Source organism: Clytia hemisphaerica, unplaced genomic scaffold (genome assembly GCF_902728285.1).
Source record: "Clytia hemisphaerica strain Z4C2 unplaced genomic scaffold, Clytia hemisphaerica genome assembly, whole genome shotgun sequence".
In the NCBI taxonomy this organism is placed as follows: Eukaryota; Metazoa; Cnidaria; class Hydrozoa; order Leptothecata; family Clytiidae; genus Clytia; species Clytia hemisphaerica.
The window spans coordinates 2,200,929-2,223,088 of record NW_027104146.1 but is presented as its reverse complement, the minus strand read 5'-3'; the positions used below and the strand labels follow the sequence as shown (position 1 = coordinate 2,223,088).

The following is a 22,160-nucleotide window of genomic DNA, read 5'->3' as shown; positions in this document are numbered from 1 at the left end:
ATTGTTTTCTTATCTTCATGTTTTTGCTATTAATAGGCTCTGCGTACATACTTGTATGCTCTACCTACATGCTTCTAAACCCAAGTTCGGCAAAATAGCTTTACTCAATATTTGTATTAACAAAGTACGCATGTGCGTATGATATTAGAATGCAAATCGCTTTACCAGGCGGTAAACCAGAAACATCAAGATAAAAAAAGTTTACAGTCTAGATATCCAGGCCAGCTGAATTGTCGATGAGGAGTGTTTCCCCATTTAAAAACTTAACTGTGTATTCCTATTCCAGCGAATGACGGAATCAAAATTACTCAATGATTAATAATGTTTAGATCTACTATTTCCAATGTTATGGGATTTGATCGATTTCTTATTTCTGGAAAATCCGATGCGAAAAAAATCGAAAATAGGATTTGCAATCTTTTAATTTGATGGTGTCATAATAATTGATTTTATTTCAAAGCTACTGTCTATCTTTTTTCTTGTATTCAGAATATTGGTTTTCTTGTGTGGGTTTTTTTGTAATCAGCCCACTACCTACCGTTGCACTGGCAAACCAAAGGAAAACCTGGGTTGTTTATGTATGGTTTTGATTAATATTGTTGTTGTTGTTGAATTATGGGAAGTGCATGTTCATCGAACGTTGTTGAAAATGAACCAAAACCGAAACAAAAGAAATCTACCTCAAGTTCAACGTAAGTGGTTTTTCATTCCATTTCATTTCTCTTACACGTAAGGAACTTGGTTCGTAAAAAAATCGACAATATCTTTGTTTTAAAAATTAGCATGGATGTTCGATAGACAGAGTTATCCTCCGAGTAAATTTTTGCATTAACTTATGAGGGATTGAAATGCTTCAAATATTATTTATATGATTTCGTTCACTTTTTATTTCCTCCCATTTGTCTGCAACAGATCCGACATCTACAAAAATTTGTCAAAAATAAACTCAGTTCAAAAGAAGTTTTTATGTCACTTTTAGTTCCTGGCTTTGTATTTTCCGCCTAACAGAAAGAAATAATTATACACGTGTGTACGAATAGAAGTACAGTTGACGCTCTCTAATTCGACGTTCTACTATTCGATAGGTTCCCTTACTCGATAAATTTAAACTCCCCGTCAACAAGAAACTCTCATAAACGGCGCTCCCTTATTCAATGAAAATCCAATTCCCCTTGAAAATCGAATGTAATCTTTCAATTTCGTCAAATGTATTTTTCAATGATAAGATACATTTTTAACATTATCGAATTATACATTCGAATTGCATAGTTAAAACATAAAATTAGCTCTTGACATTCCTGGGCTCGAAGCCGAGCATTATTCATCAAATCGAGGATGGTAGCTTTTCTGGTACACCCCCTTCCCATAGACCCGGTTGGATCCCCTCCGACTGTAAAAATTGGCCAAAATATCGTCTGTCGTGGAAAATAATACTCTAACTTTTGTCCCCGCTAAAATAATCAAATAAACCATATCCTCACTGCAAAATATTATTTTTACCCCCACTGGCTGAAAGAATTCCACCGGGTGTGTGAGAAGGGAATGTTCTAGTGTCTGAAAGTGAAATATATTTACATTAACTTTTTATAAATTGTCGTTTCGAAAGAAAATTTTTTTTAAAACGAAGGGTAAAAATGATTAGGTCAAAGCTCTAATATCAGATATTTTAATCTAACTTTTTCCTCTTTTCATTGCTCGAGAATAATGGAATTTGATAAGGGGGTTAAAAATATATTGGTTTTACTACTGTATAGAGATTATTATCGCTTCATAAATTGAGCTTTCGAGACTAGTACTATAATTTAACCCAAACTTCTATTGATTTTTATCAATTTCATTAAACCCGTATACTCTACTTAAGGGTGCTGATTGATGTAGTAGAGATTTTATAGTATCCTATTGAATTTCACCATAGATTTAGTAACCTATACTTGGAGTGGTGAACCAAAAAAATGGTTATACCGGGTGCACCAAAAAAAAGTATACAACTTTGTTGAGATATTGTGAGCTTCAGGATTTATTTTTTTTGTTCATTCTTTTTTTATTGTATAGAGGATGCTTTAACTTGAATTTTGAGCTATTATACATTAAATTTGAAAACGTAGTTCGAAAATTATTTCAAAAAAACTGACTATTTTTTAATGTCGAAATTTCAAAAAACCATCTGAAGCTCACAATATCTCGACAAACCTGTATACTTTTTTTTGGTGCACCCGGTAGATAAATTGAAAGAATATGGGTTTCCAGACCTTCAAAGCTTTTACGGTTCCAGGATATTTTGAACTGTTTGGACTAAATAGGAAGGTATAAATCAAATTAATTCTACATATTGTATCTACAATCAGTGACAAAATATGTGGCAATTTCTTGAAAAATCACTTTCCCCCTGATATCAATGTTGATGTGAGCTTTTTCTGAGCATGGTGGCAGCCTTTCCACCCATCAACATTGATACTAGCAGGGAAGGGAAGTCTTGCCATAGTATTTAGTCACAGATGTAGATGGGATGTAGATATGTAGATGTCGTGATAGAAATCTCTCAAATTCTTAACGAATGGAAAAGAAGAGGAGGGTCGCTTCTATTTCATAAAAAGGAAGATTTATCCGGGAACTTTTTATTGATTCGTTCGTTGAAAAAATTCCTTAATATTCATCTGTCGCATGTGAGACGCCTGGACTCGTTTAACTTTACATCTTGAAGGGGCGGAACTTTCATTTTCACGGGTGATAAAATCTAATATATGTTAATTCATGAACTTCCCCTTGTTATATGACCATCCTTTGGCTTATTGGATTTTGTGTATGCACCGAAATCTGCTTCCGATTGCAAGGCTGAATAAGAAAAACAATGTCCTGGCCTTTTTTTGTTCAAAATTTTACCTATGAATGTCCTTGTTGTTATCCACAGATATCTTGTATAAAACACTAGATAGAGCTACTCCGTCCCTAGCTGAGGCAAAATAATCCACCATCTTTGATAAGTAGACCATAGTTCGGTGCCGGTAATTTGATCGATCATGCCTATCCTTCGCCTCGTCGCTTGGCGCCATTCAGGCTTTTTTGCTTGGTTGAACAGATTTCCTGTACCGAACTGTGACTTACTGTGACCATACTTTCAGCAAAGATGGCGCATTATTTTGCTTCACCTATCGTTGCTTGGGAAATACAGAGTAGCTCTATTTAGTGTTTTAAGATATCTTATTAGGCAATTTTAATTAGCATGATCGGTCTCCTTTAAACAATACCTTCAAATCTTTTTCATGGAACATCGCATAGCCTGCCCTAATAATGACATCTAAAAAAGGTTTCAACCCATCAAGTGCCATTGACATCATATGAGATTGCTCAGCTTATGCTGCCCCATTAGGGCGTTGTTAAACATATTTACAGGGTGATGGCATTTAATGTGTTAAGGTACCAAAAATAATCTAAAACATGGAAGATGATATACTCTCCATAAACCTAACTGGTGTATTAATCTTTCCGGAATTGATAGGGCTACCCCTCTGCTTTAACAAACACGTATTTTGATTTTAAAAATTCCTCAAAACGCCCTAAAAATGAAGTCTTTTTATTCAAATTTGTCTTGAAATGCAAAAGTATTGTTTTTTTATCCTTTCTTCTTTACAGTAACCTACGTTACCTGAAGCGAGATGACGCAGATGAGATTTTGGTCAAAGCACCTCTCGGATATTACGTTTTTTCGTACGATGCTGCTGGCGAAGAGTTCCTCTCTGTCAGGTAAGGGTACTTTCTTTTATAACAATCAAGATATTTTTAACCGTGATTTTTTTGGAACATTTATAGATTTTTTATTAATTTTGTAGCTTAGCCTGGTTAACCAAGCCAGTTTTTACAAGACCAAGATACGGCTGATGGCAATATAGCGTTATCGGTGCTTTAATGATTTTTATGATCCGTACGAATTTTAAGTTTGCCTTGAAAAACTGATATTCAGTCACAACTTACCATCAGATTTTACCAAGTGACTGAATCAATCTGGCTTAGATTTCTAGGCTAACTGTAGCGGGTATTTTGTCTGAAATAGGAAATATAAAATCACAGTGTATGTAACGAATTACACGGAAAGATCTTCAGTCAGAGAGTCAGTATTGTGAGCGTTTCTAACTGGTTGAAATTGCTACTTTTCATAATCACACCCCTGTGTCACAAACCCGCTGTATGAAAAAGTTTCACCGGGCTGTGAAACAGGGGAATATAATTGTTATGAGAAAGGTTAATTTCTTGGGAAGAACATTCCTTCCTATTGATGACCTTTACCAAAGCCAGTGCTTGAAATTCCAAGCTAATAATCTTCCTGAAATAACTTCTCGTATTAATTCGTACTGTAATAAATTTCCCCTTTTTCTTAGTTAACACGCACTTGTTAAATGAAAAAGAAAACGAAATCTTTCTTTAAGAATTTTTCTAACATTCAAAATTGATTCGAATTTCAAACAAATAGAGACTGAAATTCCATCAAAAGAATGAAAATTTCAAGAGAAGCGACTCAAACAAATCAGTTACATATTCACAAAAATATACTATGTATTATGCTTTATAAGAATGGTATTTTTCCAATTCATCATGAATATTCTTAACTTTTTGGGAAAAATCATCCTGAAATATTCTTAAGTTATTCTTAGGTTTGGATCCAAACCGAGCCGAAATTTATCATGTTATACATACCTCAAGCAAAACTTTGGCATTTTTGTGGAACCTTTAAGAACTGCTGGGGAATAATTGGCAATCTATTGATAAAATGCTCTAAAAATGACATTCTTAGGTTCAGCTGCCAAATTCCATGATGCCGTTATTCTTACCATATTCTTAATTTTTTGTCCAATTTCATCATAAATATTCTTTTTTAAAGTATATTTTTATTTTAAAAAAGTGTGTAACAAAATTAAAAGTTTAAACCCCATTTAGACATCATTCCAAAACGACTTTTAAAATGTTGGTGCAAATATTAGCCGAAGAAATACGTTTCATTTCTTTATGCCCAATCAATTCACAAATCGAGGAAGTAATCATTATGCTTTCCACTTGAAAGACGATGTTATTGTCCGTTACAGTGATAATTAAGGCGGGAAAATATGGCGGTATGGCGTCATGGCGGTATACGAAGACTGGCAAACTCTACCGACTGTAAACTCTTTTCGGCAACAAACCCGTTTGTGAATTTTCTTCGGCTTTGGGCTTATTTCTTAGATAATGATTTGTCTTAGACACTATAGCATTGTCTACTTGAAAGCAGCTTAAAATCGGTTTTCAAAGCAGAATATTCCGTGCAAGATATGAATGATTGGACGTTTCTGTACTTCTCAAAACACATATCTCACTTTTCTGAATATGTAACTGATCCAATTTAACTCATCCATACACTCCGGTGTACGATGGCATTCTCTGCTTCAATCAACAGATGGCCAAGTCATCTAACCTCGAATTCCGTGAAAATAACCGAAAGACTGTCTGATAGTCCTAGATTATTGGGCTATCCATGGAAAATATCTCCTTTAACTTTAAAATCCGCCGCATCCTTGACCCTGATTAATAGACTAGCTTACTAAGCTCTCTTTTATCCTCATTTAGTGCTGGAGCGTACGTTTGTCACCATCCCATCTTGCGACAAGGAGTGTTGTACGTTCTTGGAGGAGAGTTTTTTGTAAGCTCCAACCAATTCTTAGATTTCTACCGCAGTAATCCATTGGGTTCGGTTAAATTAACCAAACAGGTAAGATCATAAATCAATTGTCATCATGAAATTTTTTTCTTGTATCAGGTGTTTCAAAAACATAGTGTTTTCAATTTTGGCCTATCATTCTTTAGATTTGCTTCAACCATTTAACATGTTCGCTGCCAATTACGAGCATACTCGTAGTAGAGGGGTCAAAATACTGGCAGTACTTCAAAGGGGCATTACTTTTGACACAAACTTTTGCATTTGAAAAATAACTGTGGCCGCAGAGGCCTCTGAAAGTCAAACTTTTGATAAAATTTCAAACTTGCAATTTCTGAAAAGGGCTGTGAACTTGTCAAAAGTACACCCCTGTCTCAGTGCCCCGGTGGCATGATTTCAGTACATGATTTTTTTCAGTACATGGTTTCAGTACATGATTTTTTCCTACGTCACTGCAGTAATCAAATTTTTATTGCACTCATTTGTGAATTGAGATATAAATTGAATAAAGACAGCGACAATAAAAAACAGTTCTTGAATTCCCAAGCCATTTAGGATGATTACAAATGAGTGCAATAAAAATTTGATTACTGCAGTGACGTAGGAAAAAATCATGTACTGAAACCATGTACTGAAAAAAATCATGTACTGAAATCATGCCACCGGGGCACTGAGACAGGGGTGTAAAAGTTATGAAGGAAGTTGAACCCTGTCGTTTTTTATAAAAGATAAATACGATAATCAACAGATCTATTACCTACCTACCTAGCTCCTAGCTAAGGGTGAAGAATTTGTCAGTGAACCCCTCTACATCATATGGCTAAAACTGAAATCTCATATTCTCTTTAATCTTTACATTTCCTTATCCCCAGTTTACAGAGCATTCGACACCGACCAAAAAGATGTCAACACATTCACAAAACAATCATAATAACCATTCCACCAATCAACACCGACAACGTATTAGTAATGATCATTCATCCACAATCTCTCAAGCCAAAACAACACGTTCTTCGCTTGTCATTCATAGTTCATCTACCACCAATGACCAGAATGGTAAGGGGATGTTTTCTTGTTTTTTTTGTGGGTACATTTGGTCATTTGCACGTACGGGATTGAAAGTATTATAACAACGCGTTCTTCGCTTAATCAGAGTTTCTCAACCAATGAATCTTTTTTCCCAACAGAATGGTGAAGGAAGATGTAAGTGATTTAGTTTAGGATTCTCGAAATATCGACCCTCTGAGTATTGTTAACCACCTCCATATCGGTTACGAGTAACCGATATGGACACTTTGGGGAAAATTTCCTATTTCTAACAAATTCAATAGGGAATTTCCAAGGAACCGGAGTTGAACCACTGACCTAAGGATTCAGTCCTTTGAGATATCACCTCTAAAAAACCCATTTAACCTGCTCTTCATTAAAGAAAGTAAGGACATTAAGAATATAAGAACTTAACGGAATGATATCACCAGTCAAGACCAATCAGAATATTTGCTTTTAACCACTTCCTTCTCTCTCATTTACTCATTATCAGGTAAAGCGAATAACAAGGAGAATTTGGTCAAAAAGAAATCCAGGAAAGTTTCTTTCAAAGACTATCCGCCGCCGGCAATGGATAGTTCCAGGGAAAATCTCCAACAACAAACACAACCACAACTCAACGGACGTGGCAATTTAAGAGAAATGACTGTACCAGAGCACCCTTCGAATATGTCCATTTCAGAAGTTTCCTCTGCAGGTATATTACCAAGCTTTTGATTCTCGTATATATATTTCTGTCTCATTGATTACACCAAGCCTCTAAATTTCGTCTTTTTTACACCCGTGTCTCTTATATAACATGTCCTCAAGCTCTTCCTTCCTTGTCTCATAGACAGACGTGTTTTTAACTGTTCAATCTTTGTTTTATAAATGGACCCCTAGCTTTTGACTATCACACAATACTATTATAGTTTGTTGGCTCCTGCACTTTTAAATCTGTCACCCTTATGTAATTAAGTTGACGGGTTTCTAAAGTCAAGTCCGAATAAGAAACAAACTACAGACCAATTTGTACTTTTGATACACCTTTTCGACCGTAGCCGCCAATTGCAGGAAGTGCCACCGTTTAGTCCATTATCTTTGTACAGAACTGCCACTTTACCAGATCCAGATATGCTTGTCATACAAATCAAGAAGTTTCCAGTGTCAAAACTGTACCAAAATCGCACCACAGGTAATGGAAAGGTATAATTCAAATGAAACATCAAAAATTGAAGGATTCAAAAACGAAATCAAAGCCTGTGAGAATATAATGAAAAGGCAGGACGAAGAAATAAACCATTTGAAAGCACAAGACGTCAATGTTATGGTCAACGAAATGAAAGAAACTATGGACACCAGAATAACCACGCTTGAAAAGAAGATTGAAAGCATCATCGAAAAGAAAGAAGAGAAAAGACCACCAATGAGCTACGCTAAAATCACATCCAAACACATCGAGAAAAACATTGGAGATGCGATTCGAAAAGAAAAACAGGAGGAGCAGCTGATTCGATCTACAGCACGCAACCTAATTTTTCATGGGATTGATGAATCGACAGATGAAACTGAAGAAGAAACAAAAATCGAGGACGAAGAATTTATCCATGACAAAATTATTGGTCAGCGGCTCCATCTGAGGAATATAAAGATTACCGAGACGCAGCGGATCGGGAAATTTACGAAAGAAAGAGAAGATAAAGCGAGATACCGACCAATTAAAGTCACATTTACGAACGAAGAGGGCAAGAACACAGTGTTGCAAGCAATAACAAAAGAAAAAGGCTTTCCTTACCGAGTGACAGAGGATTTGACCAAAAATGAAAGACAGATAATTAAAGAATGGTGTAAGGAAGCCGAAAAAATGAATGCTAAAATCAAGGAAGACAACACAAAATGGAAAGTCCGGGGGAGCCCGCGAAAAAAACTCTATTTCAAAAAGATCATTGTAAAAAGTACGAGCGGTTTATAGAGGCCCATGTGTCCACTGTGGCCTGCAAACCTGTAAAGCTTTATTATTATTATAATTGCCGTGCGGGCATTTTTTTTGTTCGTTTTACCATTCTAAAACCATCCCAGTCTTTTTTCACACCTATAGACAATAGACAAAGGTGTAAAAAAGGATTGGATCGAGTTTAGAGAGGTAATTAAATAGAAAAGTGGCACGCGCCTGACCGCGCGACTACGGTCAAAAGGTGTATTCACACCCATCAGAATTTCGATTAATTTTCACCTGAATTTGATTCGATATTTTAAGAGTTACATTATGTTTATGATTATAAATATGATTCTATTTCTTTCCTTAGGTGATCAAGAACATTTCTTAGCAGACGAACCTATTCCTGTCTTACCCGCCCCTAGTGGTGTACGCCCGCCACCCTTATTTCAACGTTTCTCGATGCTTGCGGCTGAATTCTCGGAACCGTACGATTCGTCTGCTTCGCAACTTCCAGATTTAAAACAATTGTTGTTTCAATTGTACAAGGGAAACCCGAGGTTGAAATACACTCAACGTGTCAGTACAGTGAAATTGATAGCTGTCGGTGAAGTAGGTATGTAGTGCGAAGCATTGGTAATTCAATATCATAATATCTGTCTACATGTTTACTATTTTTACTAGGGCTTGTGCGATATTTCGTCATTTCGTCGTGAGGTATTTCTCTTGTTGTCGTTAGCTAATTGTTGGCAGAATAAAGACTACACGAGAAAATGCGATCCGAAATTTACATCAGAGTGCTTACCCTCAGAGCTTTTGAGTGGAGGTTTTGTAACTGACATTGCTTTTGATTATCTTTTAGGAAATCGATCTTTTTTCTTTGCGTATATTACCTTATTACACGAATATTACTAGTCATTTTATTAATACGAATTGAAAAATTTCGTGTTAATAAAAACTCCCTTAATTAAAACCAGCCATGGTGTCCTTGAAAAAGCAGAAAAATTCGTGTTGATTTCAGATCGTCTAAATTTCTAGGCCGTTGAATACTTGCCTAGTAATATTCATGTAATAAGGTATACAAACATCCAAAACGTTTTGTAGCATTTGAATTCTTCAACTTTTGGCATCTGAGAATTATGTTCTTACATTTACTGATCGTCTTTGTAAGAACTTGTATACTTCTTTGTTTCAGACATGTATGAAGAACGTAGTTATTTTCTGGTACAACAATTCAAGAAACTAAAGCACTGGGCACAAGATAATGATTTTACTTTGGAATATATTGACAAGATGGTGGATCATGAAAAAGAAACCATGGAAAATGATTGTTCAACACTTCATCAACGGATTGCCATGGAAATCGATCAGGAAATTAGATACTGTGTGCGCCAACAAATACCCTTCATCCTGATGGTATGTAAAGTAAATTATGAAAGTTTTGCTGGCATCAGCACAACTTTACTTGATTTTCTTAGTGTCACGGACTATTTTTTCAAATTTACCAGGTTCTGAACGCAAGGGCAAAAAAGATTTTCCAGACGATTTTTATAATGATAATGATAATAATGATAGATTGGGAGGGAACCAATGAAGCCCGAAGGGCTAGAATCGAATCTCCTTGGTAGGATTTGAAGCCAACAAATCCTACCAAAGTTGCGCGGCCTAACACGGCCCGCCTAGTTTTTACACAAATGGCAGACTGGAACTAAAATTTAATGCTAAATTTCGAAAAAATATATCACATGAAAACAAAAGAATTGCTAGATCCAATCCGTCGTCAAAAAATACGACGCATATTTTAAGGCTTCAATTTTTCTTGCCTGAGAAAGGTTAGAGATTCGATTCTATACTTCATTGGAGGGGACCCTTTATATTAGCCTGGAAGCCTGATTCGATCTGGGACATATGAGTTATGAGTTGAACTACTGACCAGCTTTGTAGGACCTTTGTAGATAAATTTTAACCGATTTGAGCCATATATATAGGTATGAGATGTATCTGGACACGAATCTAACCTTATATGGACGTTATGGACCTTAGAAAAACGTTGAAACAACGTTGTATGCCAACCGGGAAGGATTCTGTGTTCTCTGGATCCTTATAAAGCAGTAATCTATTTATCATTTTCCCCAGGTATTCAAAGGACACCATGATGGTCATATATCAATCCCACAATCTTTCACTGAAGAGCATTTTATGATGTTATTGCGGTTGCTAAGCAACAAAGAATGCGAAATTGTTAAACAATGTTACATTGAAGACCAAAATACAATCCCTTGTTCTTATCATTTGGCGACAACCTCCCAGAAAGAAAATGAAAACATCATCAAGTCATTATCGACCATTTTTGAAAATGTTCTGAAAGAAGATGATTTGAATCGTTGCTTAGTAGAATATTTTGTGCCAGGTATTTAACGATATCTTTTATTTTCTTTGATTCTTCGTGGCAACACTTCGCAAGTTTTTTCCTCAAAAATTTTTTTTGATCCTTTCGTCAAATATTTTTCATCCTTTCGTCAAATGTTTTTTATCGAATTTTTCGTAAATGTTTTTGATCAAGTTTTTCATTAAATGTTTTTCATCCTTTCGTCAAATGTTTTTGATTCTTTCGTCAAATGCTTTTTATCAAATTTTTCGTGAAAGATTTTTGATCAAATTTTTCGTCAGATAATTTTGATCAATTTTTTCATCAAATGTTTTTGATCAATTTTTTCGTCAAATAGTTTTTGATCAAGTTTTTACAGTATGTGGCCCCCAAAACGGCGATCAAATTTGAAATTTCTCTCAAATCTAGAGGAAAAGAGGTTTTACAAAAATTTTTGCTGCATGAAAACCTTTAACATCTCTACTTTATTTCCTGGAAGTTCTTTTTCAAAATTTTCAATTTCAAAAAATTTTTTCAATCGCTTAAAGATAGGTAGCTTTTTTCTAATGGCCCCCAAAGCGGAGGTTTGAAATTTTAGCGATTTCTCGAGATATCTTTAAGATATGAATACAAAATTTTGACCATAGCTTTGAAATATGATTTAGAGGGTTTTGGGCATAAATTTATTTGATAAAATTTTTACAGTATACCCCTGGTCGTCAAAATGCAGGTTTGGGGCCCCCAAAACGGAGGTGTAGTTAAAATCAAATTATTAAGCCCAGGGGTAATTGGGGGAAAAACTATGAACATATTTGTGTTTCCCCTTAAATTTACGACCCGATGGATGTAAAATTTATGATTTTTATGAAATATTTCAAGATTTTCGATATTGCAAAGTCCAAACTGAAAATTTAGAAATTTTCAAAATGACAATTTTGATTTAACAACATCTTAATCAAGTTTTTGAAAACAAATCTCTTTTGAAAATAGTTCCATTCATGTATGGAATAAGCTGTGAAATTTTTACAAAAAAAGCTTAACTGAAACTGAAAAAATTAAGCTTCAAAGATATTTTTCTCCTATGTTTTGCAAAAAAATGACAGAATTTGCCGTTTTTGCTGATTCAGCGAAAAATTTTATATATAATGTTAATTTTTTGTTATAAACTATTAACTCAAGGTGATAGGAATAGAATTCCAAGATTTTTTGCTTTTTCTCATATTTAGAATTTTCGGTTTTGTCAATGCTGATTCTAGGGCTCCAAAATACTGGTTGACCTTCAAGATGCTATATCTTTTACCCAGCCTCTAAAGTCACAGATGTATTTGCATTTTCTGAACGGCATTAGGTGTAGAAAGTTTCCTATACCCCGTTTTCATAACTTATTTTCAATATCCAAGGAGCTAGAGTGATCTATATGCAATTTTTATCTAATTTTGGTGTTAAAATATTTCCTTTGGACGCAAATATGTTATTTTCAATCTGTCTCAAACCAGCAAAAACATGCTCATTTTTTAGTATAACCATCGTTCTTTCAAAATAAACAAAAATCGTTTAATTCTGATAAATCTACAAGTCAGAATCTTCATTTTAATGAAAACCTTCGTTTTGGGGGCCGTCTCCGTTTTGGGGGCCATATACTGTATCATCAAATGTTTTTTTTTTTCGTCAATCAAATTTTTCGTGTAATGTTTTTGATCAAGGCTTTCGTCAAATATTTTTGATCAAGTTTTTCGTCAAATATTTTTGATCAAGTTTTTCGTCAAATACTTTTGATCAAGTTTTTTTATCAAATGTCAAGTTTTTGTCAGATGTTTTAGGTTTTTTCGTCAAATGATATTTATGAAATGTTTTTTTCATCAAATGCAACTGTTTTTTTATCAAGATTTTCGTCAAATGTTCTTTGTTCTTTCAGTCGTGTGTCAACTTCATAAAAAAAATTTATCACCATTTTTCGAACATTGTAAGGATAGTGTCTGCAGAATCTTGAACAACACTAAATTATTTCTTATTTTGCTTATTTCTAGCCCGTGCTCGTCACATACGCTCCGTTCTGCAAAGTACCAACCCTTTCGTTCTTTTCGTCGAAAGAACATTTTACGATTGTGCACAATATCAAAATCACCCACGCTTTGTATCCCATGACAACACATCTTCTCCTAGCAACCACTCACAAATCAAACAGAAAACTAAAGAATTTTATGAAGATCTTTTACTAAACAATAACCTAGATGAAGATGAACAGTTTGTAACCATGGAAACTTCATTTTCTTATTACCTTGACGACGCAAGCATTAGCAACCATTGTCAATCATTTTCTAACTTGGTAACTGATCGTTTAAGGTCATGGTAAGGAAACTTTGTCAAAGAAATTATGATGATAGTGTACGACCTCGAAAGCCTCAGAAATTTTGGTTACGTCTGTTACAGTGATAGTAAAGGTGAAAAAATATGATACACGCAGAGTTTAAAGCCGTTATGGCAGTAGACGGGGAAAAATCGGCGGGAGAGTCTCGAAGACTGGAAAACTCTACCGGCTGTAATTTTTTATCGTTTATGAATTTTCTTTAGCTTTGGATTTTTTCTTAGATAGTGGTTCGTCATATTCTAGGTTACGCGTTGTATTTTCCGTTAATATAATGGCTATAAGTTTCGATATATCGGCGTATGAAAGTGACGTTCTTTTTGATGTCTCATGTCTATTCACATGTCAAAAGACGTATCTAATTTCCATTCTAAGTTTTGCAAGTGTCCGATTATAAAGTCCTAATTTTGGAAGTTTTCAGATCGAATGCTCTGCAATCATGGACAAAAGGTTTGTAGACTTCTGCAATATTTGCTAAATACTTCAATATCGATCCAAAACAAGTTCCCAAGAGGTTCTGGGTGCTTTCCAAACCCATTCAAAGCTGTTCAAGTCTTTGAAAGTCACCCACTGCAGTCTAACCACAAGGGCAAACCACAAGGGCTTAATTAACTGGCTCACACCAGTATCAAAACGCTGATTTTTTGCTTGTGGTTGCCTCAAAAGCACTTCAAAAGCAATGCAACGACTTCTAAAGTGTTTTTTTTCCCCCCTCCTTTTTCAGACGCATTGAAGAGTCATTTTGCTCTATTTCTCACCATTTTTCAAAGAAATTTCATTTGTCTACAACCTTTTGTCCATGATTGTGACCCCCCTGACATCAAGTCAGGTTTCAAAGAACTCGAAGGAAAATGGTATTCCTCTAAAAAAACATTCGTGATTTGGCGTAGAGACATCTAGCGAAAGCAAACCCTTTGGAGCTATGTTTGGGATTCTAGAAATTGGAAGGGAACTTTATCCCTACAAAGAGGATTTTTTCTTCACTGGAAGTTTCCATTCGTGTGGATGTTTGAATTAACTAAAGTCTGTCTCAAAATAATTTGCAGCTGAGACAAAAATGGTCTGTAACTTTCGATAGAATTCGAATCATGTTGCGATTTTGTGCTCGTTAAAAAGATATTTGTGAGTGGAATATTATTAAGTAAAAAATTTGGAAAAAAAAAGAAAAAAGAAAATGAAGAAGAAAAAAATCAACTTCTTGTAGAAATGTGGTATAGTGACCATTTTCACAGGAGTGATTCTTCAATCTTAGATCATCAATACTGTGAAAAAAATTTCAAAAATATTCATTCAATCAAAAGATATCAAACAAAGTTTATTGGCGGTTGATCGAGAAAAGGCTGTTTTTTGTAGTTTTTTACTACTTTAAAGAGTCCACCACCAATAAACTTTTTTGAAAAATTCTTTCCCAGTAATGATGATCTAAGATTGAAGAATCACTCCTGTGAAAATGGTTATTATAAAACATTTCTACAAGAAGTTGATTTTTTTCTTCTTCAGTTTTCATTTTAATTTTTCTTTTCTTTTTTCAAAATTTTTTACTTGATGATATTCCACTCACAAATATCTTTTTAACGAGCACAAAATCGCAATTTGATTCGAATTCTATCAAAACAGAGGAATGTAAAGAGATGGGAAAACAGCTTCTTGAAAACAATGGAAAAACGGCTCGTCATATATCCACAGATATCTGTAAAGCCCGAAGGGCTAGATAGGCAACTTTAAGCTTTCTCCAGCAAAAAAAAGTGAAGCAAAAATTTGACTTTTTAAATTTCGTGCCGATGGATAGGATCTAGCATTTTAATTGTTTTCGGAGTGCGAGATCAAAAAAAGTAGGCGGCAAACGCTATTTCACATCTCTCAAACCGGTGAAATTGCATATTTTAGTCACGTGACTTTGGTAGGAAATCCTTCCAAACCTAGGCTTCACTTTTCGATAAAAGCCGCAAATCTAGCCCTTCGGACTTTACAGATCTGTGCATATACCAGGTCTCTTGCCCTTAAGGGAGTTTATATCGAGTAAATAGGTTTCTTTTGTTGTCGCTATAAAAAATCTGCATAATTAGCGTGTTGTGACAAAATTCTTTTGTTTCAAACCTGATTATGCGCAAACTTTTAGGAGTTATATTTTGGGTACACCTCTCCTATACGAAAAGGTACCTATATCTTCTTGCTCAGAATTTCCTAGCGATTCTACTGATATAACCGCATCACGACCGCACCATAATATGGAAAGCTAGAGCTCGAAAAAATTATAACTTCATCTTGATTTTACTCGACTTCTGACAGTTTTACAAGAACCAATTTAATATCATTGCGTTAAGAATTTCTTTTGCTATACATTGGTAAAAATATTGCTCCTTATATTCTTAAAAATTGAACTAGTAATCGGCAAAAAAGGAAAAACAAATTTTCATTTTTATCGTCAAATCATGTAGAAACCGTCCGATTTGTATGGCGAGCTGTCTTTTCTGGACTTTCATTTAATGACCTAATCAATGTTTTTACAATAGAATTTTCAATAAAAGTGATCGTTGAACCTTGAGTAATCAGAAAAGCTGTTTTTCCATCTCTTTACATTCCTTTGATCAAAAGTTATAGACCATTTTTGTCTCAGCTGCAAATTATTTTGAGACAGACTTTATAATGATAACCTTTCAGCATATTCCTTCTATAGACTTTTTCATAAATTACGTCACGAAAATCACTGTATTCAAGAATTACCATGGTGATTATGTCCCTTGAGACATTAAATGATTTTTATGAATAGAACAAGTAGTTTTGATAAAGTCTTCTGGGAGTTAATCACCATGGCAATAATTTCAAAACGAGGAAGGTGATGTTCGTGACGTAATTTATGAAAAGGTCTATCAAAAAGTATATTTTCCACGTTTTAACATATTCAACCCCTCAGCATTCGACAGTCGTATCTTTAATCTATATTTCAGTATAACGTCGATCCAGCACCGTTTGAAAGCGAAGACGGTCAGTGATTTAGATTACGATGAAGTATTATTCCACGTGTTACGTTCTTCGCAAATCATGTTTGATTCAACTGTCGATGAAGAGTCTTACCAAGCTCTCAAAGAATATATTCAAGGTAACCTTATTTTTATTACGTAATCTTGATCTTGATCATATTCATGACGTAATGTTTTATACGGAATTACCCAAAATAGTCCGGCTGTTTGCCACTATTCAACGATATTATTATCAAGGACTTACCATTAAGTGCCAACACTGTTTGCCACTAATTTTGAATTTAAGCAATAAAATTAGTAGCAAATGCATGCGCTATATTGGTGGTGCGCTATATTGGTGGCTACCGTATAAAACATTACGTCGTGACAATCATGAATTTGGCGAGAGCCAGAATTAGCAGTCAGGGAAGTTCTAAAAACATTTTCAATCCATTTTGTTGAGAAAATATTGGCTTGAATGACGTAAATATTTTCAATTTATGGCAGGAACCTTTTTTGGCGTGTTACAGTATTTAAGATGAAATCGAGTGAGACAAATTTTGGAAGATCATGGCCAGTAAACGAATCATTCAACTTAGCGTGAAATAATGTTGGCAAAATTTGCCAAAATATGTTTTCTTCACAATCTTTGCATAGTGAGTGGGATTTAAAACATACCAAAATTAATAGAGTTACTACTAAATCAACCCTTTTGAACTTATACCATACTGTTGAATAATGTTATTATTTTCTAAGGTATTGAAACGTCAATTCTTTTGGTTTCTGGTCCTGAGCTCAGTGGAAAATCTTCTCTCTTATCACGTGGTCAAACTCTCGCATTTGATTGGTTCAACGGTCTGTGTTGTATCGTATACCGGCAGATTGGACAAACAATTGATTCTACGTCATCATCCTTGTTGCTAAGGAGCATTTGTTTACAACTGAGTTATGCTTACGGAACCGATCCTAACGCTATACCGAATGTAAGTTTTGTTATAAAAAAGATTACAATACACGTTTTTCCTATGAGCAGATTTTTATAAAAAAGTCACGAAAAATGTCGAGTAAAGCTCTGATTGGCTGTGAGACATACAACATACTCTGGACATTTTGAAAAAGATATGCTTATGTGTACAACATTCAGCCAATCACAGCTTTACTCGACGTTTTTTCTTGACTTTTTTACCATGAATCGAATCTGCTGATAAGAAATTCGCGTATTTACAATATTACAATATATGCTTAAAATCTGATACGATACTTGTGTATTGACTAGTATAAGTGTCTTCTAGCGCCTTAATTATATTTAATTAAATCATAACCGATCATCCATTCTGCTCACACCGCGCTTTGCTCTAAAGGGCTTTGGCGAACGTGGTGGTCTAACCAGCATTATGTGAACATTTGTATTGTTGTGATTTATCATTATTTAAAAACATTTAATTAGTTCAAAACTAGAACTTTGACCCAGTGATATTCATATTGGAAGTTTATCGTGGCTTGGATCATAAGATTTACGTTTGGCCACGTTTCGAGAGATTCTTCTCCCATCATCGGGCAATGTGGAAGATGTTTTACCCACCATTAATATTGTGTTTCTTTTTCTCTAGGATAATCAATTGATATGGGACCACTTCTTACGTCTCATGGAATTGGCAACCGATTCTTTACCATTGGTTATCATCTTAGATGGTTTTGACAAGATCAAAGCATTCGCTGGACACCATGATTTATCTTCAATCGTATCCAAAAATGAGTTACCACCTTTCGTTAAAGTGATTGTGTCTGTTGATGATTCCACCTTGAAGGTAATAAGATTTATTCCGTTACTCCAGCACTTCGCTGCTTTAACCTGTCCGTACAATGATAGAAAAGCATGTTTTCGGCCCGGTTTTCCTCTTTAGATGAGTCGATTTACTTCATCAGTGCGTCAATTCAATGGAACATTTAGTCCTGAGTTGATCAATCTGTTTTCCTCACCAGTACTGTGATTCAATCGAATCATGTTTCTTTTGTCATGTGAAGGTCGTTTACTAAGCAAGATTCAGTTTCCCTGTGCCGTTAACTTTGATTTATAAGCAAACATACCACAAACCTAATCTTCCATATCGAGTATTACTACTATTTATATGGCGAGGCTTGAATGTTTCCGTGGTTATGAAGATTTCGTTTACTAAAGAATGCCTATAAGCTACAGAGAAGGGTCGACGGATATGTTTGTGTGAAAGATGTGGTAATTGCACTCCTTTATAATACCAAATCTATTTTTCTATTCCACAGGATATGAACACCGAGAATGCGAAAATTCTCCAACTCCTCAAATTTAACGAAGAACGCGCATTCCAATACCTCGATCATATGTTAGTTGAAAAGGATCGCACACTTAACGCGCTTCAAAAGGACCTGGTGTCGAATGTAATATCGACCAATAATAATCCAGTTTTCATTCGAATGTTGATGTCCGAAATAGAAACATGGAAATCGTCTGAAAAAGTGGAAGTTCCATTTGTAAGTATCATTCAACTAAGAATTTGTTAGGAATTAGGAAATTTTCAAATTTTGTTTCAAAAAATAAGGAAACTTTATTGATGAAATTTCACTAAATTATCATTTGTATGCCAATGTCAATAAACCAGCTGCGCTGGAAGCTCCGGCTTCAGAGATTAAAAGATGTGAAAGATGAGTTTGTTGAGTTAGTTGTGTTAGAATGTTGCCCACAAACTAATAATCAGAAAGCAAAGTAATAATTTTATTGTAGAGCGAGTATGGGAAATAATCTTATTGAATAAATAAACCTGCTGGAAGTTTAGCTCTTCTAAGTGATTACACATGCAATTTCTTGCCTAAAGTACAAAAAACCCAACCCCCCTCCCCACTCATCCCCCGACTAAAAAGTACAAAATGAGGTCTAAAGGAGATAAACGTTTAGAAGTTAATATTTCCAAGTTTTTATAAATTTATATTTTTCTAAACTAGCCAATAGCCAAGGCATGATGCGCCCGTTGATTTGATTGTCCAGACCGGGAGAAAAATAGCCTAAATTAGAGGCCATGGCTTTTTCATGGCTCAATCAAACAGAGTTTTTAGGTTTTGTGCGTCTAGAAGAGAAGTTAGCCATAGTTATATGCATTATAAACACTCGATCAGCTGACGATTCATGGCCAAAATTTCTCCAAAGCTTTCCACACTGTTAGAGAGCCAGTATGCATCAAACTTCTCATAAATCATGTCCAAAACATCATGAATAATGATGAAAATGATCAATTTTTTACTGAGATTCGCCAGTATTTGCTACACAGTTAGCTAGTCCACTTTCGGCAGCCATCTTTTTCTGAATACTTTCGGCCAATCAAATTCCAGTATTATCGGAATCAGATAATCCGTTTTTATTAAATCGGAATAGATCGTCGAATTAGATAAACAAACAAAAAATGTCTTGACCGTCGTCGGCGTCGGACGAGAGAGAATTTAAGGCTCCTAGGCTGGAGTAATAATTCTCACTCGTAGTTCTATGAATGTTTGAAGAATCAAAGAAATGTAAACTTATATTAATTTTAAAAGTCATTTATCTTATTTGGTCCAAATCAATAAAAAATTCACCAACTGAAATATTTCTCGTTTTAGACCAATATCGAAGACGGATATGACAAACTGTGTCAGGCTGCCAAGGATGCAAACATTGACCAAGCCAACTTAGATTCATTCTTCTACTCATTAAGTCTAGACATCATTGGTATACCGAAACTCATTCTACGTATTTTCTTAGAAATGGTTCATACAGAAAAAGAACAATTTGAAATCCAAAGTATCATAGACCGTATGCTGGACACATTTAAGTGTATATGCCATCGGAAGTTCATATCTGGTCTGGAAATTATTTCTTTACGCGATCGCTCTATAATTGAATTGGTGCGCTCTAAAGTTCAACAGAAAAACCAACATCAATCTTATTTCGCCATTTTCAAAGAAGTCTTTTTAGATTATTATCAACACATCAATATCATGGATGAAACATCGGTCGAAAATCAAAGACTGCTCCTGAATCAGATCTCCTTTTTCCACCGCCTGTTTATCAAGTATGGTTCCCTTGCAGATATCAAGCAGCTGTTTGTTTTCAATTTCGATTACCTGATGGCAAAGCTCACTTGCTTTTCGTTTGCTCATCTCTACAACGACATTATGGAAGTCTCGCTGAAATTCCCAAATGATTACGAGCTGAAAATCCTTTCAGAAATCATACAACTTTCACGTGAAGGTTTAGGTGTGGATTCGTCACAATTCCCGCTTCAAGTTATCGGCCGACTTGATATTAATTTACTGACCGGGGATACGACGTCGCTTCTAAAGCAATTATACCAAGGAACGGCCTCGCTGTGCCACGTCCTTAAACCAAACCATGCTTTCTTGATTTCACCACAAAGCCTCATAGAAAATAACAACGCTCAAGAAACACAACCAGAATGGAAATTCAAAGATCTAAAAATCATGTTTCTAAACCACCCCGATTACGATTTTATCGGATGGAGCCGAGACGACAAAATATTGTATTTTGATAGTAATTGTCAAGTTGGGAAATCACTATCTTTAGAAGGATTGAATAAAGTTATTTTTGCAGTCGGCCAATACTTAGTGATTGAAACTAAGCTTGGAGTGAACATTATTTTTCATACTGAAACGAAAGAGACACTCTGTTCAGTGCATAACGATTTTGACGTGGTAGGAACAGATCACGTATCACGTTTAATACTTATGAGTACGGATATGAAACAAATTAAAGTATTAGACTTAGAATCAAGAAAAACGTCTTGGACGTACGAGCCAGAGACAACGTCTTTTAATAACGTCTGCTGTTCAAGCAACGGTAAAACCGTCTTATGCTTCAGTGATAATCGTCGTAAAACCCCGACACGTCGACGTTTTGGTTCTACATTATCCGACTCATCCGTATCACAAAGCGAAGAAGTTCTTGAAGATGAAACTTATGAAGAAATAACGGTACTTGATTTACTCAAATCTGAAAAAATTACAACCATAAATCTTCCTACCGAAGCCTCTTTTAGCAAATTTTACCTCATCTCAGAGGACGGATTATACTTTGTTCGAATTACAGAACCCGACATGAACATCCTTGTATGGGATTTACGTAACGGTGATTTAGTATCAACAATAGAAACAAAATGTTGCCGTATCGTTAGACTTGCCGTCTCCTCAGTTGGGAACGTCGTCGTTACCGTGTCTGCAGATGCTTCTTTAAGAGTATTCAATCTCAATGACGGGACATTAAGACATACTTTAACTGAATGCGTCAAATCTGTGAGGATGGATGGACAACATTGTTTAGTACTTTCACCGAATGGAATGTTTTGTGTTTACTTCGTTCGCTCCAACTTCCAATCCAGTTATATATCTGTTTGGAATCTACATAACGGTGGACGTTTAGCGTCGCTGACCACTGATTTTTATGGACTAACATACCAAATTTCAAACGATTCTAACTATATTGTTTCTAATTTCCCAACCGGGCTTGTCCGGTTTAATTTATCTGATTAGAATTTCAATTTTTTTTATATTTAGAACAATCCTAGCCTCCGATTTCAGAAATGGCTGAATATGACGATTTTAAAACCCGTTTTTAAGCCAATAAGTGAAGAAAGTAATGTAAGTATGAATGGTTGCCGGGTAGCTCAGTCGGAAGAGCATTCGTCTTACAGTCTAAGAGTTGTGGGTTCGATCCCCTGTCACCGCCAAATCAGCGAATGAGAAGCTTTGATTGGGTAATATGGTCTAGGCGGTAAGTTACTGGGAGCTGAGATTAGGTGTTGCGC

The 22,160-nt window shown here is 35.2% G+C and overlaps 1 protein-coding gene across 1 annotated transcript; it reads left to right on the top strand.

Annotated features, from left to right (window-relative positions):
• Positions 1 to 487: 487 nt before the first annotated feature.
• On the top strand, positions 488 to 21,982 carry LOC136813911 (uncharacterized). The gene is made up of 14 exons (XM_067070423.1): positions 488 to 692; positions 3,631 to 3,741; positions 5,593 to 5,734; positions 6,553 to 6,736; positions 7,221 to 7,424; positions 9,013 to 9,258; positions 9,838 to 10,058; positions 10,779 to 11,052; positions 13,038 to 13,359; positions 16,324 to 16,475; positions 17,092 to 17,318; positions 17,946 to 18,143; positions 18,616 to 18,843; positions 19,960 to 21,982. Exons 1-14 carry the CDS (start codon positions 616 to 618, stop codon positions 21,883 to 21,885), a joined length of 4,512 nt encoding a protein of 1,503 aa, XP_066926524.1. The 5' UTR covers positions 488 to 615; the 3' UTR covers positions 21,886 to 21,982.
• The last annotated feature ends 178 nt before the right edge of the window (positions 21,983 to 22,160 follow it).

Coding starts and splice junctions, on each gene's coding strand:
- LOC136813911 (XM_067070423.1), top strand. CDS start 616: ATGGGAAGTGCATGTTCATCGAACGTTGTTGAAAATGAACCAAAACCG. Junction 3,742..5,592: donor GAAGAGTTCCTCTCTGTCAG/GTAAGGGTACTT, acceptor ATCCTCATTTAG/TGCTGGAGCGTACGTTTGTC. Junction 17,319..17,945: donor ATCCTAACGCTATACCGAAT/GTAAGTTTTGTT, acceptor CTTTTTCTCTAG/GATAATCAATTGATATGGGA.